At 38.9% G+C, this 22,673-nt stretch overlaps 1 protein-coding gene across 3 annotated transcripts in view; it reads left to right on the top strand.

Annotated features, from left to right (window-relative positions):
* Positions 1-21,962, top strand: part of NELL1 (neural EGFL like 1) — an 805,269-nt gene extending 783,307 nt beyond the window's left edge. For 2 of the 3 annotated variants that reach the window (XM_021685859.1, XM_021685857.1), the window contains 4 exons: positions 3,449-3,642; positions 17,196-17,372; positions 19,844-20,068; positions 21,562-21,612. In XM_021685859.1, the coding sequence (XP_021541534.1) occupies positions 3,449-3,642; positions 17,196-17,372; positions 19,844-20,068; positions 21,562-21,612 (647 nt within the window). Of the gene's footprint in view, positions 1-3,448; positions 3,643-17,195; positions 17,373-19,843; positions 20,069-21,561 lie in introns of all 3 variants that reach the window. The other variant, XM_021685858.1, reaches the window with a different exon arrangement.
* The last annotated feature ends 711 nt before the right edge of the window (positions 21,963-22,673 follow it).

The raw sequence follows: 22,673 nt of genomic DNA, 5'->3' as shown, positions 1-22,673 counted from the left end.
TGAATTGGCATAATATTGGGAGATGCTTAATTGAGGAGGTAGGGCTTGAACTTTGTCTTAAATATCCATGTTCTTTAAGTCAAGAAACAAATATTTGAGTTCTTACGTTATCTGCAGTTTTATTTTGAAAAGACCATAAATTGGGGTGCCTGGGTGATTCAGTTGGTTAAGCTTCCAACTCTTGATTTTGGCTCAGGTTATGCTCTCAGGGTTGTGAGACTGAGCCGGGCTCCAGGCTCCATGCCCCTTCCCCTTCCCCACTCTCCTTCCCTCTCTCTCTCTCTCTCCCCCTCTTTCTCAATAAATAAATAAATAAATAACATAAACTAGTTGGGTATGGTTTTAAACAGGTGATAAATAAGTGTCAGAGAGGCTAAGTAATGTGACCAAAGACATACAGTCATGTGTAAAATGCCTTGTACATAGTAAGCACTCAATTAAATGGAAGAGCATGGTTTCAAACAGGGGTCACTTGATTCCCACATCCAATGCTACTTTTAGTGGGAAGAGTTAGAGGAAGAAGACTGGGGAGATGAGAAAGTTTTCTAGGTAGGAGCACCTTATGGTCAAATGTGTTGAGAACAACACGGGCACGATGAGGAACAGTGAAGATGTAACTGAGGTCAGATTATAGTTGACTTGTGATCTAGGTAATTTAAGTTGGGTTCATTTCCACAGTTTTCAAGGGAGGAATCATTTTTCATTAATTTAATATCTTTTTTAGGGGCGCCTGGGTGGCTCAGTTGGTTAAGCGACTGCCTTCGGCTCAGGTCATGATCCTGGAGTCCCTGGATCAAGTCCCGCATCGGGCTCCCTGCTCGGCGGGGGGTCTGCTTCTCCCTCTGCCCTCTTCCCTCTCATGCTCTCTGTCTCTCATTCTCTCTCTCTCAAATAAATAAATAAATAAAATCTAAAATAAAAATTTAATATCTTTTTTAAATTTTATTATGTTACGTTAGTCACCATACAATACATGATTAGTTTTTGATGTGGTGATCCACGATCCTTTGTTTTCGTATAACACCCAGTGCTCCATGCAGTACGTGCCCTTCTTAATACCCATCACCAGGCTAACCAATCCCCTCCTCCCCCCTCCCCTCTAAAACCCTGTTTGTTCCTCAGAGTCCATAGCCTCTCATGGTTCACCTCTCCCTCTGATTTCCCCCCTTCATTTTTCCCTTCCTTCTCCTAATGTCCTCCATGCTATTCCTTATGTTCCACAAATAAGTGAAACCATATAATAATATCTTTACTGAGGCTACATTAGATGGGACAAAGACAAAAAACAAATCTTGGAATAAATTAGCTTCTAAAAATATTGTATGAACTCCGTAACACTTTCTACTTTGTACCTCTGCTGTGAAACCAAGTTTTATACCAGTAACAGTGAATGCAGTCAGCAAGGAAAGATAGGTCATTTCTTTCTCATTATTTTTAAGTCACAGTAGTTTCAAAATTCTAGCGAATTTTGAGTCATTATATTCTCAGAATTTCAACTAAAGAGGATCCATGTAAGATCTTATCTTTGAAAATGAGTTGCAATATCTAGATGGCAAATAGTTGAAAGTAGATAAAATCACACAACATTCTAGTATTCTGAAAGATGACTTTAGACCTTGAGTTGGCACAGAAAAGAACTCTCCTGCATATGTTGGAAGGCCCAGGATACATCCCTTGCTCCAACATGGTACTAGATGTCTGACCACTTATTCATCTCTGTACCTTAGTTTCCTCTTTTGTAAATTGGAGTAACTATTTCCATCTTGCAATCATATGGCATAACTCATGGAAAAGCTTTGAAAAACTTTGAAACAATACATAAGCACAGCGTACTACCAGTAAAATTGATATTATGCCTTTTTAAGCACTTTATTGCTTTGAGTATTTAAGAGAAAAGGCCACTTACAGTTATTTTTTTCTTTAATTTAGCTATAACCCTTAACCAAATGCCTATAACCTTGTACATATTTAACTCAAAATTTAGGATGTAGATTAAGTTAATTTATACTGTTCTTAATCTAACTTACTAGAGGGGGTTAAACCTGAGTGGTGCAGTTGGTTGAGCCACTGACTCTTGGTTTCAGCTGGGGTCACGATGTTGGGGTCGTGGAATCGAGCCCTAGGTCAGGCTCCATGCTCCGTGTGGAGTCTGCTTAGGACTCTTTCCTCCTCTCCCTCTGCCCCTGCCCCCCTCAAATAAATAAATCTTTAACCCCCCCCCCAATCAGAAGCCTACCAATAGTTATCTCTGTGTACTCCTGTGTTCATCCTTATCACTGTTGTAAGGACAGTGTCTTACATGTCATCATCAACATTTATAATATCCAGTGTGCAAAAAAACCTTGTGCCTAGAAGACTTGGTAAAAATGTATTGGAATCAGTGTTATCATCATCTGAAGGATATTTTAAGGACATGGCAGTAGATTAATCAGTGGAGTAGAAGACTCCAACAGACATATGACCAGTAGTATCTTTACATAGTGTAAAGTCTGTCATAGATAAGAAAAATCAAGCAAACTTTTCTTAAGTGGTCTCAGAGCTAGGACCAGTAAGTAGAAGTAACTGGAAAATAGATTTCATTTCCATTTAAGGAAGACATTTCTAAAAGAGTTATTCAGTGATGGAATTGGCTGCCTTTTATGGTAATAGATGGCCCACCGGGAAAAGGCTCAAACCAGAACTGGACAGCTCTGTGTTTGGGATGTTGTTAAGGTCACTCAAGCTTTGAATGTCAGGGAAGGCTGACTGGATTTATGCTTTCCTTCCATATTTAGCTGTCATTCAAAAACAGCAAAATATATGTGTGTCTTCCATCAGCATCCATGCCATGCATACGATAGCTCTCAGATGGTTTTGTGTGTGTGTGTCGGCGGGGGGGACAAAAATGCTTTTGGCCCTTCAGATGAAGGGGATTCGATTAGGTAAGACACCTACCAGGATGGGCAGTCTAATTGGCTCAGGGTTGTCCTAATTGCCCACTTGTTCCTACTCAGTGGCTAATCTATTCACACCTTTACTAAAAGACCCAGATATCCATAGGATGTATCTACACTGTTAATGAATTAGCACTATTTATGGCCTCTGGATGGTATAGTTCTTGAGAATATCCTAAAACTAGTTTAGAGCTGCTACTGGATAATTTAGTAATTGGAGTCCAACAGCTGCAGGTTCGAGTATCAGACCTGCCACTAATGAGCTATATGACAGTAGGCATGTTATTTCACTTCTGTGAGCCTCAGCCTCATTATTTGCAAAATAGAGATAAGAAAAGATGCTCCTACACAGAGCTGCTTTGTAGAGTAAATGAGATAATGCATGTGAACAGCTTGGCACAGTACCTGGCACAAGGTAAATGCTCAGGAATGTTAATCAGTGCTATTGTAAAGGATTACTATTTTCTAATAACAATCTTGGCTAGATTCTAAACTCTGTGCCTTCTTTATTGCAGACATTGATGAATGTGCCTTAAGAACTCATACCTGTTGGAATGATTCTGCCTGCATTAACCTGGCAGGGGGCTTTGACTGCCTCTGTCCCTCTGGGCCCTCCTGCTCTGGCGACTGCCCCCATGAAGGAGGACTGAAGCGCAATGGACAGGTGTGGACCTTGAAAGAAGACAGGTGTTCTGTCTGTTCCTGCAAGGTGAGGCTAATAGAGTGCAGCAGGAATTGTAACTGTTCTTTTCCTTCCTTCACTCTCTTCTCTTCCACTCCACCTCTTTCCCCCAGGTGTTGACTTGTGGGTCTCCTGTAGTTTCTGAAAAGACTTCTCCTGTTCTGATCCATGCTACAGCTAATGATGCTGCTGAGTGGCAGGCAAACCTGTTTTGAATTGATCATGCTGTTAGTGAGAAGTGAGGTGTGTAGTTGAGAAGAGACAGCAGAGCACAGAGGGAGTGGGGCAGAGAAGCCAATGTCAGTCCTCCCACCGAGAACCTGCAGTGCTTTTCATGCTGGTTGGGTGAGAGCTTTCATGAGCCCTTATCCCATACACAGACTTGCTGATTAAAACTACTCTTTGCCTGAAATGATCACCTGCAGGAACTTGCTCATTTTTGTGGTGACATCATCCAGAAAAGCAAGGCTCACAGGCTTATTTCCAGTGGTCAGAGACAGGTGGACCTCTATTCTGAACAAATGGTAATGATAGTATGAGGCCCTCTGGTAAATGATATCTTCTTTCTGTTCGCATTGCTGGGCTGGCTATTCCTTACATTAAGTTGTTTGGAAAAGTGAGTTTAATGCTTATGAAAATAAAATTCTGTCATCACCCGGTTTTGCTTTATGCTTTGCAGAATGGGCCTATTAAAATGTTTGATTTCCTTGTGCTTTATTTCTTCTTTTGTTGATCTTGCCTATTCATTTTCCTTTGATATTACTTTACTGTAGCTCTTGCATTGTATTTTTTATATCTTTTGGGATGGAACTTTTTAATCTTGCGCTTTATGGTCATGGGAATCATGAGAAATGACTTGTTTAGTAGCTCTTAGGGAGCTGGTGTCCTGATAAATTCAGAGTTCTCTCTGGAAACAGAGTTGAAAAGTCATTCAATTCACTCACCTGCCTTTAAGGCTGCTACACCTCCAAAAGACCTGGGGGCCCCTATTTAGGAAAGCCAAACCAAGTGTTTAGATCATCACCCCATAAAGCTCATTTTTTTATCTTATATATTCATCTAGTTCCACACATCCAAACATAGGTCCAGTGACCCCCTTTTCTGAGTACCTCCTATGTTCCAAGCACTCTGTAATTTAAAAACAGCATCACAATTCTTATAACACAGCTTCGAAAGATAAAGTTTTAAGTTTTAGGGCAAATAATGTGCCCTAAATATCGCAGGATATAAATATCTAAGCAGGGAGTTGAATTCTACTGGCTTGCCCCAAATTTCATAGTTTTCTTTTCTGGCCACATGTCCTATAACACTCTACAGATGGATACCTGTTGATATATTTAAAACCAATTAAGCAGTCAATCCAACTTGACTGAGCTCAAACTCTAAACTTTGTACTATATTAATGATCGTGTGGGGCGCTGACTCAAAGGGCAAAGGTTTTAGCAAAGGAAAAGCTTGTTGTGGTTTAGAGTCGTTGAGGAAGTTTTGTGGAAGGGATTGGCGATTAGGTCTCCATTCAGCCAGCAAAACAAGAATGAATTCCTTTATTAGTTCTCTAGAAAATAGTGTTTTCCCCAAACTTATGAGGAACAACAACCTGACCCCAAATCCTTTTTAGGTTTTATAGGTCCCCAGCCCCTGGAATAAGCAAGATATTTTAGTTGAGTCTTTGACTAGAGTATGTAACCAAAATTTTTTAGTTTTTGTTTTATTTAAGCCCATGGGAGGGAACTTACCAATCACTAAACTTACCAAAGTTTCATTAATTAATCATGCTACTAATCCAAACAGTGTACGTTGATATATTCTGCTTTGACTCCTAAAATCTCTCCAAAGTCATGAGAATTTGAAATTGCCATAAGAGATGAACAATCTTTGTAATCCTATACTGTTAATATAACTCCCCTCTATCACCCCCACCCCCCACCTCTTAATGAATAAAGTACAGGAAGATTTCTTTACATAAATCTTTGGCTGGTTTATTTTCCAGTTGCATTTATTACTCATTAATAGCATAGCTTCAAGAGCTTGTAGAGGGAGAGGAGGGCCTGGATTTAGGAGCTAAATTAAAAATCCTAAATAAAATTCTGTAGGACATTCCCAAAAGACAGACTTATATGTGACCCCGCTTTTTTCTTTCCATTATTTGCAACTGAAAGTGTCTTATTCTAATTTCATAAGAAATAGCTTCGGTACTTAAGCATCCAAATGGATTACAATAGCATCAACTTGAAGACTAAGAAGTAAAATCAAGGCTGGGACATAAATCCTGGCTCTTTAACCATACTCTTGTTTCAAATTCAAATAAAACCAAATCACATAATAGCAGAATTACATAAGCCAACAAAGGGTGAAGGCTTACTGTTAAAAGAAGCAGAGTCGAGCAGTCTACAGATTCAGTGCAATCCCTATCAAAATATCAATAGTATTTTTCATAAAGCTAGAATAAATAATCCTAAAATTTGTATGGAACCACAAAGCAATCTTGGGAAGGAACAAGTCTGGAGATATCACAATCCCAGATTTCAGATATACCATAAAGCTATATTGACCAAAACAGTATGGTACTGGCACAAAAATAGACATAGGTCAGTGGAAAAGAATAGAGAGCCCAGAATTGAATCCACACTTAAGTGGTCAATCTACAACAAAAGCAGCAAGAATATATAATGGTGAAAAGTCAGTCTCTTTGATAAATGGTGTTGAGAAAATTGGACAGCTACATGCAAAAGAATAAAACTGGATCACTTTCTTAAACTTATACACAAAAATAAACTCAAAATGGATTAAAGAACTAAATATGAGGCCTGAAGCCATAAAACTCTTAAAAGAAAACATTGGCAGTAATTTCTTTGCCATCAGACTTAATAACATCTTTTTAGACATGTCTCCTAAGGCTAAGGGAAACGAAAGTAAAAATAAACCATTGGGACTGTTACAAAATAAAATTCTTTGGCATAGCAGAGGAAACCAATAATAAAATGAAAAGGCATCCTACATAATGGAAGAAGATATTTGCAAATAATGTATCTGATAAAGGGCTAATATCCAAAATAAATAAAGAACTGAGACTAAACACCAAAAATAATCTGATTAAAAATGGCCAGAGACCTGAATAGACATTTTTCCAAATAAGACATACAGTTAGCCAACAAGCACATAAAAAGATGCTCAGCATCATTAGTCATTAGGGAAATGCAAATCAAAACCACAATGAGATATCACCTCATACTAGTCAGAATGGCCAGTATCGAAAAGATAAGAAACAAACACTGGCAAGGATGTGAAGGAAAGGGAACCCTATGTACTGTTGGTGGGAATGTAAATTGGTGCAACCACTGTGGAAAAGAGTAGGGAGGTTCCTCAAAAGTTAAAATTAGAAATGCCATATAATCCAGTAATTCTACTACTGGGTATTTAACCAAAGAAAATGAAAACAGTAATTTGGAAAGATATACACATTCCTGTGTTTATTGCTACATTATTTACAATAGCCAAGGTATAGAAGCAACCCAAGTGTCCATCAATAGATGAATGGGTAAAGAAGATGTGGTATACATACGCACATATGGAACGATGGAATATTACTCAGCCATAAAAAGAATGAAATCTTGCCATTTACAACAACATGGATGGACCTAGAGAGTGTTATGATAGGTCAGAGTAAGATAAATACCCTATGATTTAACTCATGTGGAATCTAAACAAATGAACAAACCAAAAAAAGAAACATAATCATAAATACAGAGAACAAACTAATGGTTGCTGAAGGAGTGGGAGTTGGGTAGTTGGTGAAATAGATGTAGGAGTTTCAAAGGTGTAAACTTCCAGTTATAAAATAAATAAGATGGAGATGAAAAGTACAGCATAGGGAATATAGTCAGTAATGTTGTATGGTGACAAATGACTATACTTATTGTGGTATTGTATAGTGGTATTGTGGTGTTGTATATATTGAGTAATGTATAGAGTTGTCAAATCAATATGTTGGACATGTGAAACTAATATAATATTGTATGTCAACTATACTTCAATTAGAAATTTAAAAAAGAACAATGCTTAGGTTATCAGGAGAAAAGGATGATGGCAGGGTGATGGCATCATGAATTTCTCAGGCAAGTTCAGATAGAACCACCTTCACTTCATGAAAAAAAAACTAATGTGGGATTGAGGTATAAATATTACAAAAATCGGGGTGGGGAGTGCAGATTAATACCCACTTGAACAAAATTAGATCACACAATTGAAGAAACAATTTAGATAAAACTTCTCTAGACCCTCAAATTAAAGCAAGAGCTCAAACAAGATAGGCAAAAAGGCAAGATCATTAAACAAGAGAAAGAGGAGAGTGGCTCTTGGAGAATAAGTTGAAGGGAAAAGCTATGCAATATGAAGCCTACCTCAGAAGCTTCTTGGGATCAAACCTGTACTGATGCCATGGAGATGGGGGGAAAACCCATCGATTTTGAGGGGGAAAGGTGGAGAAGAAACATGATTACATGATGGATATGGAATCTGACAGTAATAATGTAGCACACAGTGGGCTTTCCTGAAGAGAATACAACAAATGTAACAAAACCAATTTTACAGACAAAAGAGAAGGATGACTGTGATTTGTACACCTAAAGGATTCTCTTACTAGGACAAGACCAGTCAGTATAAAGTCATCAGGACCAGTACTAGTTCCATAAGCATGAGGACCAGATAAGGTCAGAGTATCTTGGGAAATTTCAGATTGGCTTCAGACTTTCCTCAAATATGTAAAAAGACAGTGGAACAATTATTTGCAGACTATGGTGGGGGACAAACCTTTGAGCTAGGAACTCACAAATACTTCTTACATTGTATGCTTTAGTTGGTAGAATACATATTAAAAGAAGAATCAAAGAATTTATAACTATGAAGAAAAAAAGAAAAACTATACAAGCAAGAAGTCAGAAGGCACTCAGTCTCATACACAGGGTTGTCATATCATAAGGAGATTAATAACTGATGTTTCAAGATTATCCTTCAGATGGAGACTATAAATAAAACATGTACTGGCATGCTAACAGTGAAATTGGTGTATTTATTCATAGATTTTTTTAGCCACTGAATTAAAATCCTTTTATCTTCATATTTTGACCCAGGGCTTATATTATCCAAGGACAATAAGCCTCTTTAGATAGTATTCAAAATAAATACTCTGCTATATGACTCTTATATTATACTTGGAAGATGGAGTATCATCTCCCTCCTTTAGACTTAGAAGAAAGTTGAATTTAAAAGTTGACAAAGCCAGAAATCAACCTTTCTCACCTTAGACTCTTATTCCTGGGTTCTGTTCCCTTCCCTTGAACTCCTTGGAATTTTGAACTTCCAGGCATTCTACCAGGAACAAGAAGACCTGGATTCTATTCCTGGCATTGCTAATAAGTGGCTTTGTGACCCTGAGCAGATGACTTAGCATCAAAGCCTCTTTGCTCAGCTGTACAATGAGAAGATTGGCTAGATGATTGCAGAAGTTCTTTCTGGCTCCGAAATTCTGTAAGTCTGGAAACGCCTGCTAGTGACATTTATGCCCTCAGTATTCCTCTTTCACCCTTTCCAAAATGTTTTCAATTCGGGGCTTAAAATCATTATTCATGTAGACCTTTCAAATCCTTTACAGGATTTTCTCTTTTCTTTCTTACCAGCAGCTGGTATTTCTACATTGACTTTACAGTAGGTATTATGTATACATTTCTTTGCATATTATACATTGAAATAAGATTAGTATGTCATCACATACAATTATCCTTTTGAATTCTTTACAATAAGAGCAATAATTTGGGTCAATTTCATATTTGAAGGTTTAAATATTTAAATGGTTTAAAAGTAACCTGGATTACACAACAAATTGCATTTTTCCACAAGGTTTTCAGCCCATCTAACACCTGCTTAAAAATGTCGGGCTTCAAGATGACTGAATATCACTATAGGGCTGAGTACAGCAGCATTAGTCCATTCGTTTTATGCATGTAACCGTAGGAATTTTTTCTTAAAGTTTTCTTGAAATAGAAGTTTTACATGAAAAGGTTGAACACCTATGCTGAGGTTTTCTATCATCTAGTTGTGTTATTTTATCCCATTGAGGTATAAAATACAGCACAAAAATTTTAACTTTATATATATATGTGTGTGTGTGTGTGTATATATCTATATAATATATATATAAGTTATTCAACAGAAAGTGTTGATAAATAGTAGAAGAAAAGGGTAGAGTTGGAGTGAAATTCTTGTCAAAGTCTTACCCTGGTTTTTGGTTCTATATATAATTTCAGGGCATCCTCACCATGACAAGAAGCAGATGAAACACCTGTGATAAATAATTGGGACATCCATGAAAGTGGACATTTAAATAGGTACTATTGAGTGATAGTACATAGTATAGCCCAACATAATTTCTCCTGTACCTTAGCCACATATTACCTAAAGTCAAGTCTTAATTTGATTTATAAAGGACACATGGAAATGAAGAGACCTGGTGTGGAAGAGAGAGTAGGGGGAACAATGTCATTGATAATTCTGTATAGATACTTTTGGGCAATTCCTTCCTCCACCCCAGGATTTTCCTCCTGTCATAAGGGTGGAGGTAGAAATGAGCTAACATTTCTCATGTGTCTGGCACTGTAAGTGTCCCCTCATACTTTAACAACAACCTTATGAAGTAAATATAAGTATCTCTTTACAGAAGAAACAGAAACTCGTTTCACACAAGTTAAGTGGTGAAGAAGTGAAACCAAGATAGCCATGACAAAATTCCCAGGTCTCCACTTGAGAAACCGGTTCCCAGCCCTACTGCTCTGCCTGGGTGTGGTTCTGTGAACTCTGCAAGATATTTTACATTTCCGAGCCAGGGTTTTATCAGTGAGACTGGGTTAATATCTACGGACACACTTGCTGTGAGAGTGAACTAAGATAAAGGTATATTTGAAGTACTCAGCTCAGAGCCTTGCAGAGAGCTGTCTTTAAGTAATCACTTACCAAAAATGAGTCAAAGTTATTTTAAAGACCACTCCCCACCCCGACCGGCCCTAAGAGTCAATACACCAGGTTAGCTACTAGTGTTTCATGCCAATTGAAAGAGGTCTTGAAACATATCCACGACTTAATGGAGTTCAACAATAAAGCCAGGCCAACACAAATGGATTTGGGCTTCTGTTTAGATTCCATATGCTTCCTTGATAGTGACAGTGATTTTTATGCACCTTTAGACCACTTAGTTGATTAGGCACAGAAAGATTGCTGAATTGCTTGGAACCCATGTTCTTCCAGCATTATCCATACTACAGATACCCAGAGTGAAAAATGATTCTCTCTCTGAGCTTGACCCCTAAATCTTAGATACAGCCCAGTTTCTTTTCACAGATACCCATCTCTGGCTCTTCCATTTATAAATTTGTCAAGGGCTTTAGGAAGACATCTTTATTTTCTACCTGTGCTATGTGGGAAGAGAGAGAGGTCTCAGGTTTATTAGCTTCTAGGAAACTGCAGCATTTTCGTATGACTATAGGTAATGGTCATCTTTGTATTGTTGATTATGGAGATGAACAGGCAAATAGATACATAAACAATCACCAGTCATGCCCTGGAAGAATCATGAACAATTTGTTATAGGAGCATAGAAAGGGGAAATATACCCTATCCTCAGAAGATACAGAAAGCAATAAGGAGGTGAAGTTTGAGTGAGACCTTCAAGGATGAGAAATTTAGCCAATGAGAGATGTGAGGAAAGTGAATCCCAAACAGAGGGAAGAAAAGAACAAAGAGGCAAAAACATTACATATATTCTGATAAGGAAAATGTGAAGCAAATGCTGAGCTTAGAATATCAGGAAAAAAGAAGAGTATGGGAAAGGGATAGCTGATGATAACCCTGGAGATAAAGGCTAGGGACACAGCCAAACGATAGAATTTAGACTTAATTTATCGGCTGCGGAGGATCATGAGTGACTTTTTGTCTAGGATTGGCGTGGCCCAATCAAGGTCTGATCGACAGCGCTATAGAAAGACTGAGGAGATCAAAACTAAATGGAGAGATACCACTGAGGCTGAAGTAAAGTTTCAGGAGAGTGCAGATGAGAACCTGAATGAGGGATAGAGAGGTAAGAGCACATGAAAGATAACACAGAAATTCAGTGATGTGTCCTGATGAATTGTAATGTCAGACACTCCGCCTCTGTGGCAACGTGTGTTCTGTGGGCGGAAAAGAAGCTCAAGAGCGGCACGTTTGAGACTTAGCTGCCCCATTTCCTTGGGCAAAAGATTTCAGGTCACTGACAAAAGAAAGAGCCAGGGTTTACAAGTTAGGCCGGTGCACACTGGATAAAGGTCAGACACTGTATTTACTCCTGCACCTTTACCTACTACAGCTACTATTAGTAGTAACTGGAAAATCCAGTGGCAGAAAAAGAACATGCTATGCAGGCCAGATTTCATTTCTTTGCTTCCTGCAGCACTGTTTTGTTTTATTTGTTTGCTTTCTTAATTGAAATGTGAATGGCGTTCATCCTGAAACTGCATGTGATACTGAAGACTCGAACAATACTACGTCTTGAGTTTTTCCGGCAATGATGGAGGTGGACAGGGAAATGGATACCATAAATAATAACCAGTCGCCCTCCATGTCATCATAAACAGAAGGAGGGTAAAGTGGAGAGGACTTTTGCCAGGAGATTTTCTGGAATGCTGGCCATTTGACCTGGCCTCATCTAAGCCTTTGCCCAGAAACTGAGGAAGGTGGCCATGGTAGGGAAACCGAACGGGTTCATGGGTTCCCTTCAGGCAAGAAGAAAGCTCTACCTGCACTGGGCTGACAATGAAATAACCCTGCCATTCTCCATGTGGCACTCACTCATAGAGTGAAGAACAGGGATGAGGCACCTTGTGCCTGGGGCCAGGGTAGAGGTTAGCTTTCTGAAATCCTACAGGTTACTCAGAAAAATGCTCTGCTTCGCTCTCTGAACCTAACCAGCAGGATTGTCAATACCTTCCTGGCCTTCCTACCTACCTTCAGGGTGTTCCTGATGGAAGGAATTGGCTGTGCAAGCCCTAAGATTGTGTTTCCTTTTCTTTGAAAGAGGAACAAAGTGGCAAGTTTAGTTCCCCTCAAAACTCTAGTGGTCCTGTCAAGGAAGAGGGTCTTCTTTTCCATCCCCCCCGACTTCATACTTCCACTGTGCAGTTCCAAGCCCTGCATTTCATTGCAGAACCTTGAGGGTTATGCCATGCTAATTTCCCAGTGGACCGGGTTACCTTATTTCTCGATCAGACATTCTCAAACTTTCCCTTGCACCAGAATCCCCTGGAGGGCTTGTGAAATGTTGATTACTGACCCTACCCCTAGAATTTCTGGTTCAGTAGATTGGGTTAGAGCACAACAGTTTGTATTTCTAGCTAGTTCCAGGGAGATTCTAATGCTGCTGGTCTGAGGACCACACTTTGAGAACTGTCGCCCCAAGAATCCTTCTGATTTCCGTTTGTGTGAAGTCCTTTTATCCTACCCTTCAGCCTCCTCATGATACAAGGAAGCAGCATACTGGTATAGAAGTCCAGAGGAAGGTCTAGTTCCTATTTGGTCATTAATTTGCTGTGTGGAAAAGTCCTTTCCCCTCTCTGGACCTGATTTCCTCTTCATTAAAATGAGACAGTTGGATTCAATGACTGTTAAAGGTTTTATTAGAGAGGTGCTAATCAGAGAGGGCTAATGGACTAGTTGTGGGATGTAACCTGGAGGCAAAATTAATATTTTGTAAAGAAGATTGGATAGCACACCACAATAAATTTGCACGTGAGAAGGTAGAACACATGGGTGGGTCTGGAGTACCACTCTTAATTTTACCCTTTATATCAGAGATCAAAACCTGTTTTCTGTAAAGGGCCAGACGGTCTCTGTCTCACATACTGAACTCTGCCATTAGAGGATGAAAACAGCCACAGACAATATGTAAATGAATGAGGGATGCTGTGTTCTATTAAAACTTTGTTTACAGAAACAGGTAACTGGCCGAATTTGGACTGTAGGCATCAGTTTGCCAAACCCCAGGTTATATTATTATTCAATTTACATCAATAATCTTACCTAAGTCCACCTTCTTGATTTAAAAGTTTCCAAACTGTGGCAGGAAAAAAAAAAAGTGGTATTTTGCGATCTGGAGTAAATAAATTAGTGTGTTGAGTATTCAGTAATAAAATGTGTAATTTGTAATATAAAACGTATAACTTTCCATGGCATTATAAGAATAAATTCATTTTTTATTTGCTAGGAAGGTATTTGTCCCTGCTTCTTAAAATTCAGGGCAATTTAAATATTACAGTGGTTATTAATTGTTTATAGCTGAGCTTTCATTATAAAACTGCAGAAAAGTATTTAGCTTCTACCGCAGAAGGGTGGGAAAATACATCTTTGGCATGTAAATGGGGCTTGTTCTGACCACCCCAGCTGGGACAGAGGTCAAGCTCTGGGAATGACCCCAGAGATGTACCATGTACCATGAGAAGGATTACTCACCATCCCCGAGTTCCATTTCCTTGCCAAGTTTGGATTCTAGCGTGGTTGTGTTCTGTGAGCTGAGGTTTTGTAATGACATTATCACTGAATTAATGGAGCCACCTGTGACATTTTCATTATTAAAAATGATTTTCTTGACAGTTACTCTGTAATTCAAAAGGCAAAACGAACATAGCCATTGTTCTAAAATATGTTAGAAACTAAGAAGGGCCTATTTGGCATTTTCACATAACTGATGAGATATGAAATTGCTTTATTTTGCACTAACCCTGGCGGCTATCCACTTATTCTCATTCATTCTTTTAATCCCCACATGAGGAGAGAAACACAGCGTTCTGATTGTGCTTCATTGCCTGTGGTACAGTAACCCCTTCTAGAAGACTCTGTCCCTGTTTGATATGGTTTGTGGACATAGCTCTGAGGCCCAGTCCTTCTATACTTGGGGAGAGTAATATTGTGACCTCAGTAGCTGAGCTGACCCAATGGTTTTATATTGTAGCTACCATTACTTCTCTTAACTTCTTGGCTAAAATAAATCACTAGGGAGTCTTTCTGGGCAATGATTACACAAGCAAAATATGTTAGTGAGTAAGAATAAAGGCCTATTGTTGGAAGATGTCTAGAATCTGGACAGTTCTTGGTCCAGACTAATTATAATCTCTGACTCAATTCACCTGCTTAACTGGAGAGAGTGTGTGTGTATGTTTGTATAATCTTTTACCCCTTGATATTTGGAAAATTATGATTTCCTGTCGTTTCTTACAGTAATAGAAAAAATGCACACGCTTTGAGGAAAAGCATTTTTCATCCTGTTATTATATACTTAACCAGCATGTCTCCTTTCCATCCTCCATAAAAAATGTAAAGCATTTAAAGATTTCCGCTTTTGCTGACAGTAAACTTGTCTCAGCAAGCCCTGTCCTGTTCAACATTGTTATCGATGAAGTAGATGAACACCCCGAGAGCAGGTCCATCAAGTTTGCAGATAAAGCTGTGAAAGAGGACAAACTATGGTGGATGACAGAAACAGCATTTAGAAAACATTGTGACAGGCAGGAGAGATGAAATGGACCTAACAAGGTGCAGTACAGTAAGGATAAACATGAGGTTTTATTTTTGCTACCCCCAGATAACTGAGTGCACAAGATGGGGATAGGGCTTAATGAGGTTTTAATCTTCATTAAGCTCAATATAAATCAACACCATGACATAACCTTAGTAAGTAGGGAAGTAAATATTGAAATCAGGCTGCATTAAAGAAAGTGACCATGAGTCCCAATTCACTGTGTTGGTCAGACTGTTACTGAAGAATTATATTTAGTTCTTTTACTCAGCTACCTCATTTGAGAAATCAAGTGTAAATCATACTCCACAGCATTCTCAAGACCAAATGTGCTAATGCATATAAAAGGCTTAGCACAACGTATGGCCCAAAGTAAGTGTTAAAATTATGGTAGATTATTATTAATTATTATTATTATTATTATTATTATTATTGCGACTACTACTACCACTACTATTGGAAATACTTGAAACTGTTGAGGATAAGGCAACTATAACAGTGAAGAGACTCAAAACTAGTGGGACTGGTCAAAAAATTAGAGATGTTTAATCTAGAGATGAGATGATTCAGTGGAGACATAAATGCTGTCTTCTAAGAACAAAAGAGTTGAAAATGTGACAGAAAGGACCGGGAGTTCTGTGACTAGCAATGGGTGTGGGCAAGGATTAATGGATAGAGGCAACAAGAAGTCCAGTTTTTGACATTCAGACATGAACAGAGATATATACTTTGAATGCCTTTCGTAGTGGTGGCTTCCTTGAGACAGGAGAGCTTCAAGCACAGGCTTGATGACTTTTGAATATGATTGCTCTAGAGAGGGTTCAGTATAGGTCCAGGGGGCTTGGTTATGTGTCCTTTAAGGTACGACTGGCTCTGAGAGTCTTTGGTTTTGTAAATATTCAGCAAAGCAGTTATAACCATAAATGGTGGCCACAGGTCTTACCTTACATTTTCAGCGTCTTTATTGTCTGAGGTGAGAAATTACTGTGAGCAACACATGTATAATGGGGGACAGGCTACAAATGTGCAGTCTTAATGTTTGAGTGCTGTTGAACTTCAAGTCTTTATGAGTGTTCAGGGCCATTACTGCAGAAATTGTACTGGGCCTATTATATGGGTAACTGCCTCAAGGTGGAAGGTGGCAGCTAATCAGAGCCCTTTGTAATAAGCCACCTAAAGCCTGTCTTGTAGAAGAAAAATTGTTTTGAAACCAGAAGCCCTGACAGAGTTCCTTAGAGATCGCTAACTCCATACTTGATGAATCATTTAGCATCTCTGGGCCTCAGTTAATTCTTCTGTAAAAAGGGTATAGTCAGATATCCTCCCAGAGTTGAGACAGAGATAAAATTCAATGAATGCCTTTGAATGTGTTTCGTGTTATCGTTATGAATTGGGAAAAATACAGTAGCATGATTTTCCACTCAAACAAGTTCTTGAGCATAGATGCATTTTTAACTGCTTAGTTTAATTGTAATTTTACTTAGAAATGTGATTTTTTGGGAAACATTTAGGGGAAAAAAAGAGTTTCAAAGAACATATTGACTTTTTTAAACTTAGAAATACCTCCATTTTTACATGGGCTGCTCTGCAGGCAAGGTCAGGGAAAGGGGTGCATCTGTTTTGAACAAAATGAAAGGTGGCCAGGGGAGTACTTTGACTCTAAGAAATCTTTCCTGGGGTGCCTGGGTGGCTCAGTTGGTTGAGCGACTGCCTTCGGCTTGGGTCATGATCCTGGAGTCCCAGGATCGAGTCCCGCATCGGGCTCCCTGCTCAGCAGGGAGTCTGCTTCTCCCTCTGACCCTCCCCCCTCTCATGTGCTCTCTCTCTCATTCTCTCTCTCTCTCTCAAATAAATAAATAAAATCTTAAAAAAAAAAAAAAGAAATCTTTCCTGTGTGCTCTGTGAAGTGTTTATAAGGCTTGCTTTTCATAGTGCTGCTACCTTGTTTCCCTAATGATGTAACCTCCTTCGCCTCATTTCTAAACAGGACGGAAAGATATTCTGCCGACGGACCGCTTGTGATTGCCAGAATCCAAGTGTTGACCTTTTCTGTTGCCCAGAGTGTGACACCAGGGTCACAAGTCAATGTTTAGATCAAAATGGACACAAGCTCTATCGGAGTGGAGACAATTGGACTCATAGCTGCCAGCAGTGCCGGTGTCTGGTATGTCAGCTTCCCTGACAGGCTGTTATCCCTTTACCCTGGAAAGGTTGCTAACTCAGTTGCCTATGGGCTTGAGTTTCCTGCTATTTGCGATCCTGTTCAGGGAGCGCAATTCTTGTGGCTACTAAGGGGCAAATGCTCTGCCTGAAGACATTCAGATTCTACTATTTGAAGCAATATACAGAGACAGGCAGGTATGGGTGATATAGGTGATGGGGATTAAGGAGGGCACTGTGATGAGCACTGGGTGATGGATGGAAGAGTTGAATCCCTATATTGTACACCTGAAACAAATATAATGGTGTATGTTAATTATACTGGAATTAAAACTTTTAAAAACCCAAAACAAAAAACAATTTAGAAGGCAAAAAGAATGTGTTCATAGGTCAGATTTGGCCCAACTTGGGTTATTTACAACTGCTACTTTTTGGCAAGTCCAGATCAAGAAAAATCCCCCCATGATTAGAAAGTCTTCAAAGCCTTGACTGGGACCTGTAGTTCTTATAGAGCCCAATCTTTGATTTCTTGGGATCTAACCATTAAAAGTTTCAATATGAAAGATAACAGAACGTAGCAGAAATATCAGGGATTGAGTCAGAGAGACCAAGAGTTCAATCTTACGTCTCCCACGTGTTAGCTCTGTGCTGTTAATCTGGGCAAGTCCTCGCAATGCACCAATCGTTCTTTCCTTCATTGTACGCAAAGGAAACTACCTATTTTGTAGTTCTGCTCTGAAGATAAGAGAATTTATGTGCAGCACAAATGCAGTATTTGGCACAAAGAAGATACTTAGCGCACAGTAGTTACTATTGATAACGTTTCCTAGATTGAAAACTCTGTTTTGGATGCTAAACCTTCATAAAGAAAAAAAATGAAGGTAGTTTTGGATCTTAATATAAAAATACTAATGGTATCATCAGATTTGAGAGTGTCCAGAGAGTAAAACTTAATTGCTGGACCTGGTTCTCTCTGTTTTGAACCACACCACACACAAAGCTTTCTAAAGGATGCAAAGACTGTTGGGAAACATAATCAGAGTGAATATGATGTTCCATCTGTGAGAAAGTCGTAACTTCTGGAACCAAGTCACAACCAAGTCAACTTATAATGAAACCTATTAGCTACATTCCATAGTTTAACACTGGCTGAAATTAGTGATTTAGTCTATGGATACTGTATGAAGACAAGCATTTAGAGAAATTGTACTGTAAATTGCTATCAGATTTTCTAAAGTCTCATGGTGAATGTGCAGATCATCTTAATAGAAAGCATTCTTCTGACTCACTCCTACTACTGAAGAGTATAACTCAGATATATTTAAATCAAAGCCATTTTTTTCAAGCTCCCATCCAAGGGCAAATAAACCCAATACAACTATAAAAATTAGCTTCTATATCAGTCTGGAAAATTGCATTTCTTTTTCAAGAAGCCAGTCATCAGGCACTTAGAAGAATCGGGATTAATTTCAGACATGAAATTTTCAGAGCATTTCAGAAGTGTTTTCACTTCCATCCCCAGCCCCTAAGGTTAATATTTCCTGGGAAAACTGAGGATGTTGAACACATAGCTTAATAATTACTTGAGTATAATGTGGGTCATATTTAATAAATATTTATCAAGACTTTGCATGTGCTAGACTCTGGATGCTATCATGGTGAGCATGATAGATGTGGTCTGTCACCAAAGGCCATTGTCTGGTGAAGCTGACCAAATAATTAGACATGAGTTTGCATAAATTATAATGACTTGTCATGATAACAGAAGAAGAGGCTGCATAGAGAAAGAGTTATAGGCAGCTCAATGGAGCCACAGTTGCCAGATCCTGAAACATACAGAGGCTCCATCTGAACTGTAACACCTTACTATACGTTAGTGATGTTCCTAGCTACAGGTCACATTCAAAACCATTCTGAAATAGTTCTCTTGATATTGCCCAATCTCAATTTTAAATTTGATACTAGGAACTCAGTTTATGAGGTGGGTGAAATATTACAGTGCTTCAAGTTCCCCTTTGACCTTGAGAGTAATTCATTTCTCTTTAAACACTAGCCAACACCTTATCACCTCTTCACTCATTGCCCATTTGATTAGCATTTTTTGACCCAAACTGTGCTAAGTACCAGCGAGATAAAGAAACAAGGCCAAAGCCTAAAGGCTCAAAACTTAATCTGGAATTGCACTGAGAGTGATGATAAGGATCATAAGTATGACGATAAAAATAATTATGGGACACAGGGATAGGACCTGCCTCTTTTTTGGGCTGCACTAGACAGTCAGCAAAAGCACCCTGGAGGAGGTGATATCTGTGGTAGCTCTTCAAGGAGGAAGCTTATTCTACCCATAAAGGTGGAAGTAAAAACATTCAGTAAGGACAATGATGAGAATTACTGCCCACCCCTCCCCCCCGGGACTTTGGGAACAGAATTGTGCATAAGGACATGGATGAACCATTTTTGGCTTTCTCTCTACAGGAAGGAGAGGTAGACTGCTGGCCACTCCCTTGCCCCAATCTGAGCTGTGAGTACACAGCCATCTTGGAAGGGGAGTGTTGTCCCCGCTGTGTCAGTGACCCCTGCCTGGCTGATAACATCGCCTACGACATCAGAAAAACTTGCCTGGACAGCTATGGCATTTCAAGGCTTAGCGGCTCAGTGTGGACAATGGCTGGATCTCCCTGCACAACCTGCAAATGCAAGGTAATTGGAGGTCCTGAGGACAATCAGGCCTTGAACAGTTGTCAGAGAGTAACTGCAGGAGGTCCATTCCTGATGTTTCTGAATGCACAGATTCTGAGGGCTATGGTAAAAACACAGGCAGGCGTTTACTTCTCACAGGAGGTTACTATGTCTGAATGGATCATAGCTGCACTGTGTATAAAGGCAAACTCCAAATGAACATGGAATAAAATAGTCCTCTCTCATGCCTTTGAACTACAGAATTTTGACAATTGACATTAGGACCAATTATGGCTGATTTAAGCTATTTGACCTGCATATTAAAAAGAAAAGAAAGAAAGGAAAAAAGATCTCTTTTCATCCTGGAACATTTTATAAGCTCTTTCATGAAACTGTCAGTGTTAGAAAAAAGTGTTCTGTGAAGTTGTTTGCTTTGTTTAATTATCACAGTGCCTAATGCGGGAACCTGAAGCTCTTGCTGCAGGATTTAATTAATTGTGATTATTTTCCTGTCTTTTTAGAGGAGTTCCCATGAGGGATCCTCATATGTCTTTGAAATTAAAAACTGACCCCTTCCTCCCTACAATGCTTGGAAGAGCTATGACTACATTCGACTCGGAGCAGGGGTTAGGCAGTGTCAAATCTCCGCCAAAACATCTGTTTAAGATTCCCATGATTAAGCACATTTAAAATATTAGTCTGTTTGGTTCTATCAAATCCTGGCTCAGTTCCAGACATCAGTGGAAGGTTCCCAACTCATCTTTTTATGGCTGTTACAAAGGTAGATGAGAAAGTGCCATCTTAAGATTCAGCCCCAATAGAAAAAGGCCAATATCAAACTTCACATAGCAAAAGAACCATGGTCCTGTGTATATATATACCTTCAGCCCCAGCAAACAAAATGACCGGGGGATGTGGAAACTGTGTTATTTAGTAGTATTTCTTTGAGGTCAGGTTTGAGATTAATTTAGGGGGATTATAAAGGTGTATTTACATTAATGCGTGTCCTTGATTTTTAATGAATTTCCAATAATTTATATATCTAAACATGTACTGTTACCTTCATAGTCACCATGAGAGACTCTATTCCTAATATTAAAACCTTTCTGGAACCCATTTTGGAGTTGCCTTCAGGTCCTTGTGGTACTTTGGATTAGCTTTGTTCATGGCAAATGATCTTTGAGGGGTTTATTTTTGAAAGCAGTTTTACCTAGAATAAGTCCAGTGAATTAGTTGTATAAACAACCTGGAAATATAGGGGGAGGAGTCCCAAAGCTCAGACAGAGGTATAAGATCATCCTGCCAGCAAGATCTAGCAGGAGGGACTCTAGAGGGTCTCATATGTCCTTCCTCCCTTACCACTCCTTCCCTAGCATTTTTCTTAACTTTTCAGTAGCATTCATGGAGTTTATGTCAAAATGTAGATATGGTCATTTTGAATATGAAAATGCACACTGCTGATTGATATATAGCCTCTGTCTCAGTTGGCTAACCCTTAACATCTTGATGCACAGAATGGACGTGTCTGCTGCTCTGTGGATTTGGAGTGTCTTCATAATAACTGAAGTATTTAAAATGGACTCATCACTGTGGGAGAAGAATGGATGAAATGAAATGAAACGACCATCCAGCATGGTGAAGAACAGGAGTTGGTGTTTATTTGTTTTTGTTTTTTTGTTTTTTTACCACAGACAGTTACCAAAGTCTCCGTCTGAGGAAGGTGTTCGGGGGTTGCCTTTTGGACCTACCACTTTGTTCATTCTTGCTAACCTAGTCTAGGTGACCTACAGTACAGTGCTTTTAAGTCTCTGGTTGTTAAAAGAAGTTTCCCGTGTTGTAAATCACATGTTTCCCTTGCCAAATCATTTGCGAATACATTTAAATGATCTCATGGTAAATGCTGATGTATTTTTTGATTTATTTTGTGTACAACCATAATAGAGACTCAGCGCTTTTAATTTATTTTTTTCTTGGGTTTTGGATCAAGTTCTACAAATAAAGTTGCCTGTTGTGATTTTGTCCCATCCACTGCATACTTAGTTTTGAGATCCCTGTAAAATGTTTTGATGAATATATGTATGTAGATTCTCACTGCATCATACTTACATTTCCAACTGCTGAACACACTTCGATGCTCACTCATTCAGCTTCAACAAGGTGAAAGAAATGACAATATATTAAAGAGGGGAAAGACCACAAAGACAATTATATAATGATTTTTAAAAGAACCTTCTCCTCCCTTTTGCAAACAAAATGAAACAAAAGCTTAAGTCACAATTTAGAAGTAGCAATGCTTACCACCTTCCAAAGCATTGAAAGAGAAAGAATCTTTGCATTTGTTTTGTATAGTAATTGATAACTTACAAGGGACCTGCATACCTACTAATACAAGTTATCATCCTATTCCTACATTACACAAGAGTAAATGAATGTATTCTAGGAAACCAGTCTGTTCAGATCTAGTTGATTTATAACATGTTGGGACTGGTAACTGGGTCTCCTAATGCCTGCCCAATGCTGCTTTCCTCTAGACCACACAGCCTCTCAGATGGTAGAGGATACACTTGTAGGAAAAGTTATTTGTATGTTCAGTGGTTATTTTAGAACAGCGAAAGTTTTCATCTGA

Source organism: Neomonachus schauinslandi, chromosome 11 (assembly GCF_002201575.2).
Source record: "Neomonachus schauinslandi chromosome 11, ASM220157v2, whole genome shotgun sequence".
NCBI classification, from domain to species: domain Eukaryota; kingdom Metazoa; phylum Chordata; class Mammalia; order Carnivora; family Phocidae; genus Neomonachus; species Neomonachus schauinslandi.
Note: the sequence above shows the minus strand (reverse complement) of the source record. Positions and strands in the feature narration are given on the sequence as shown.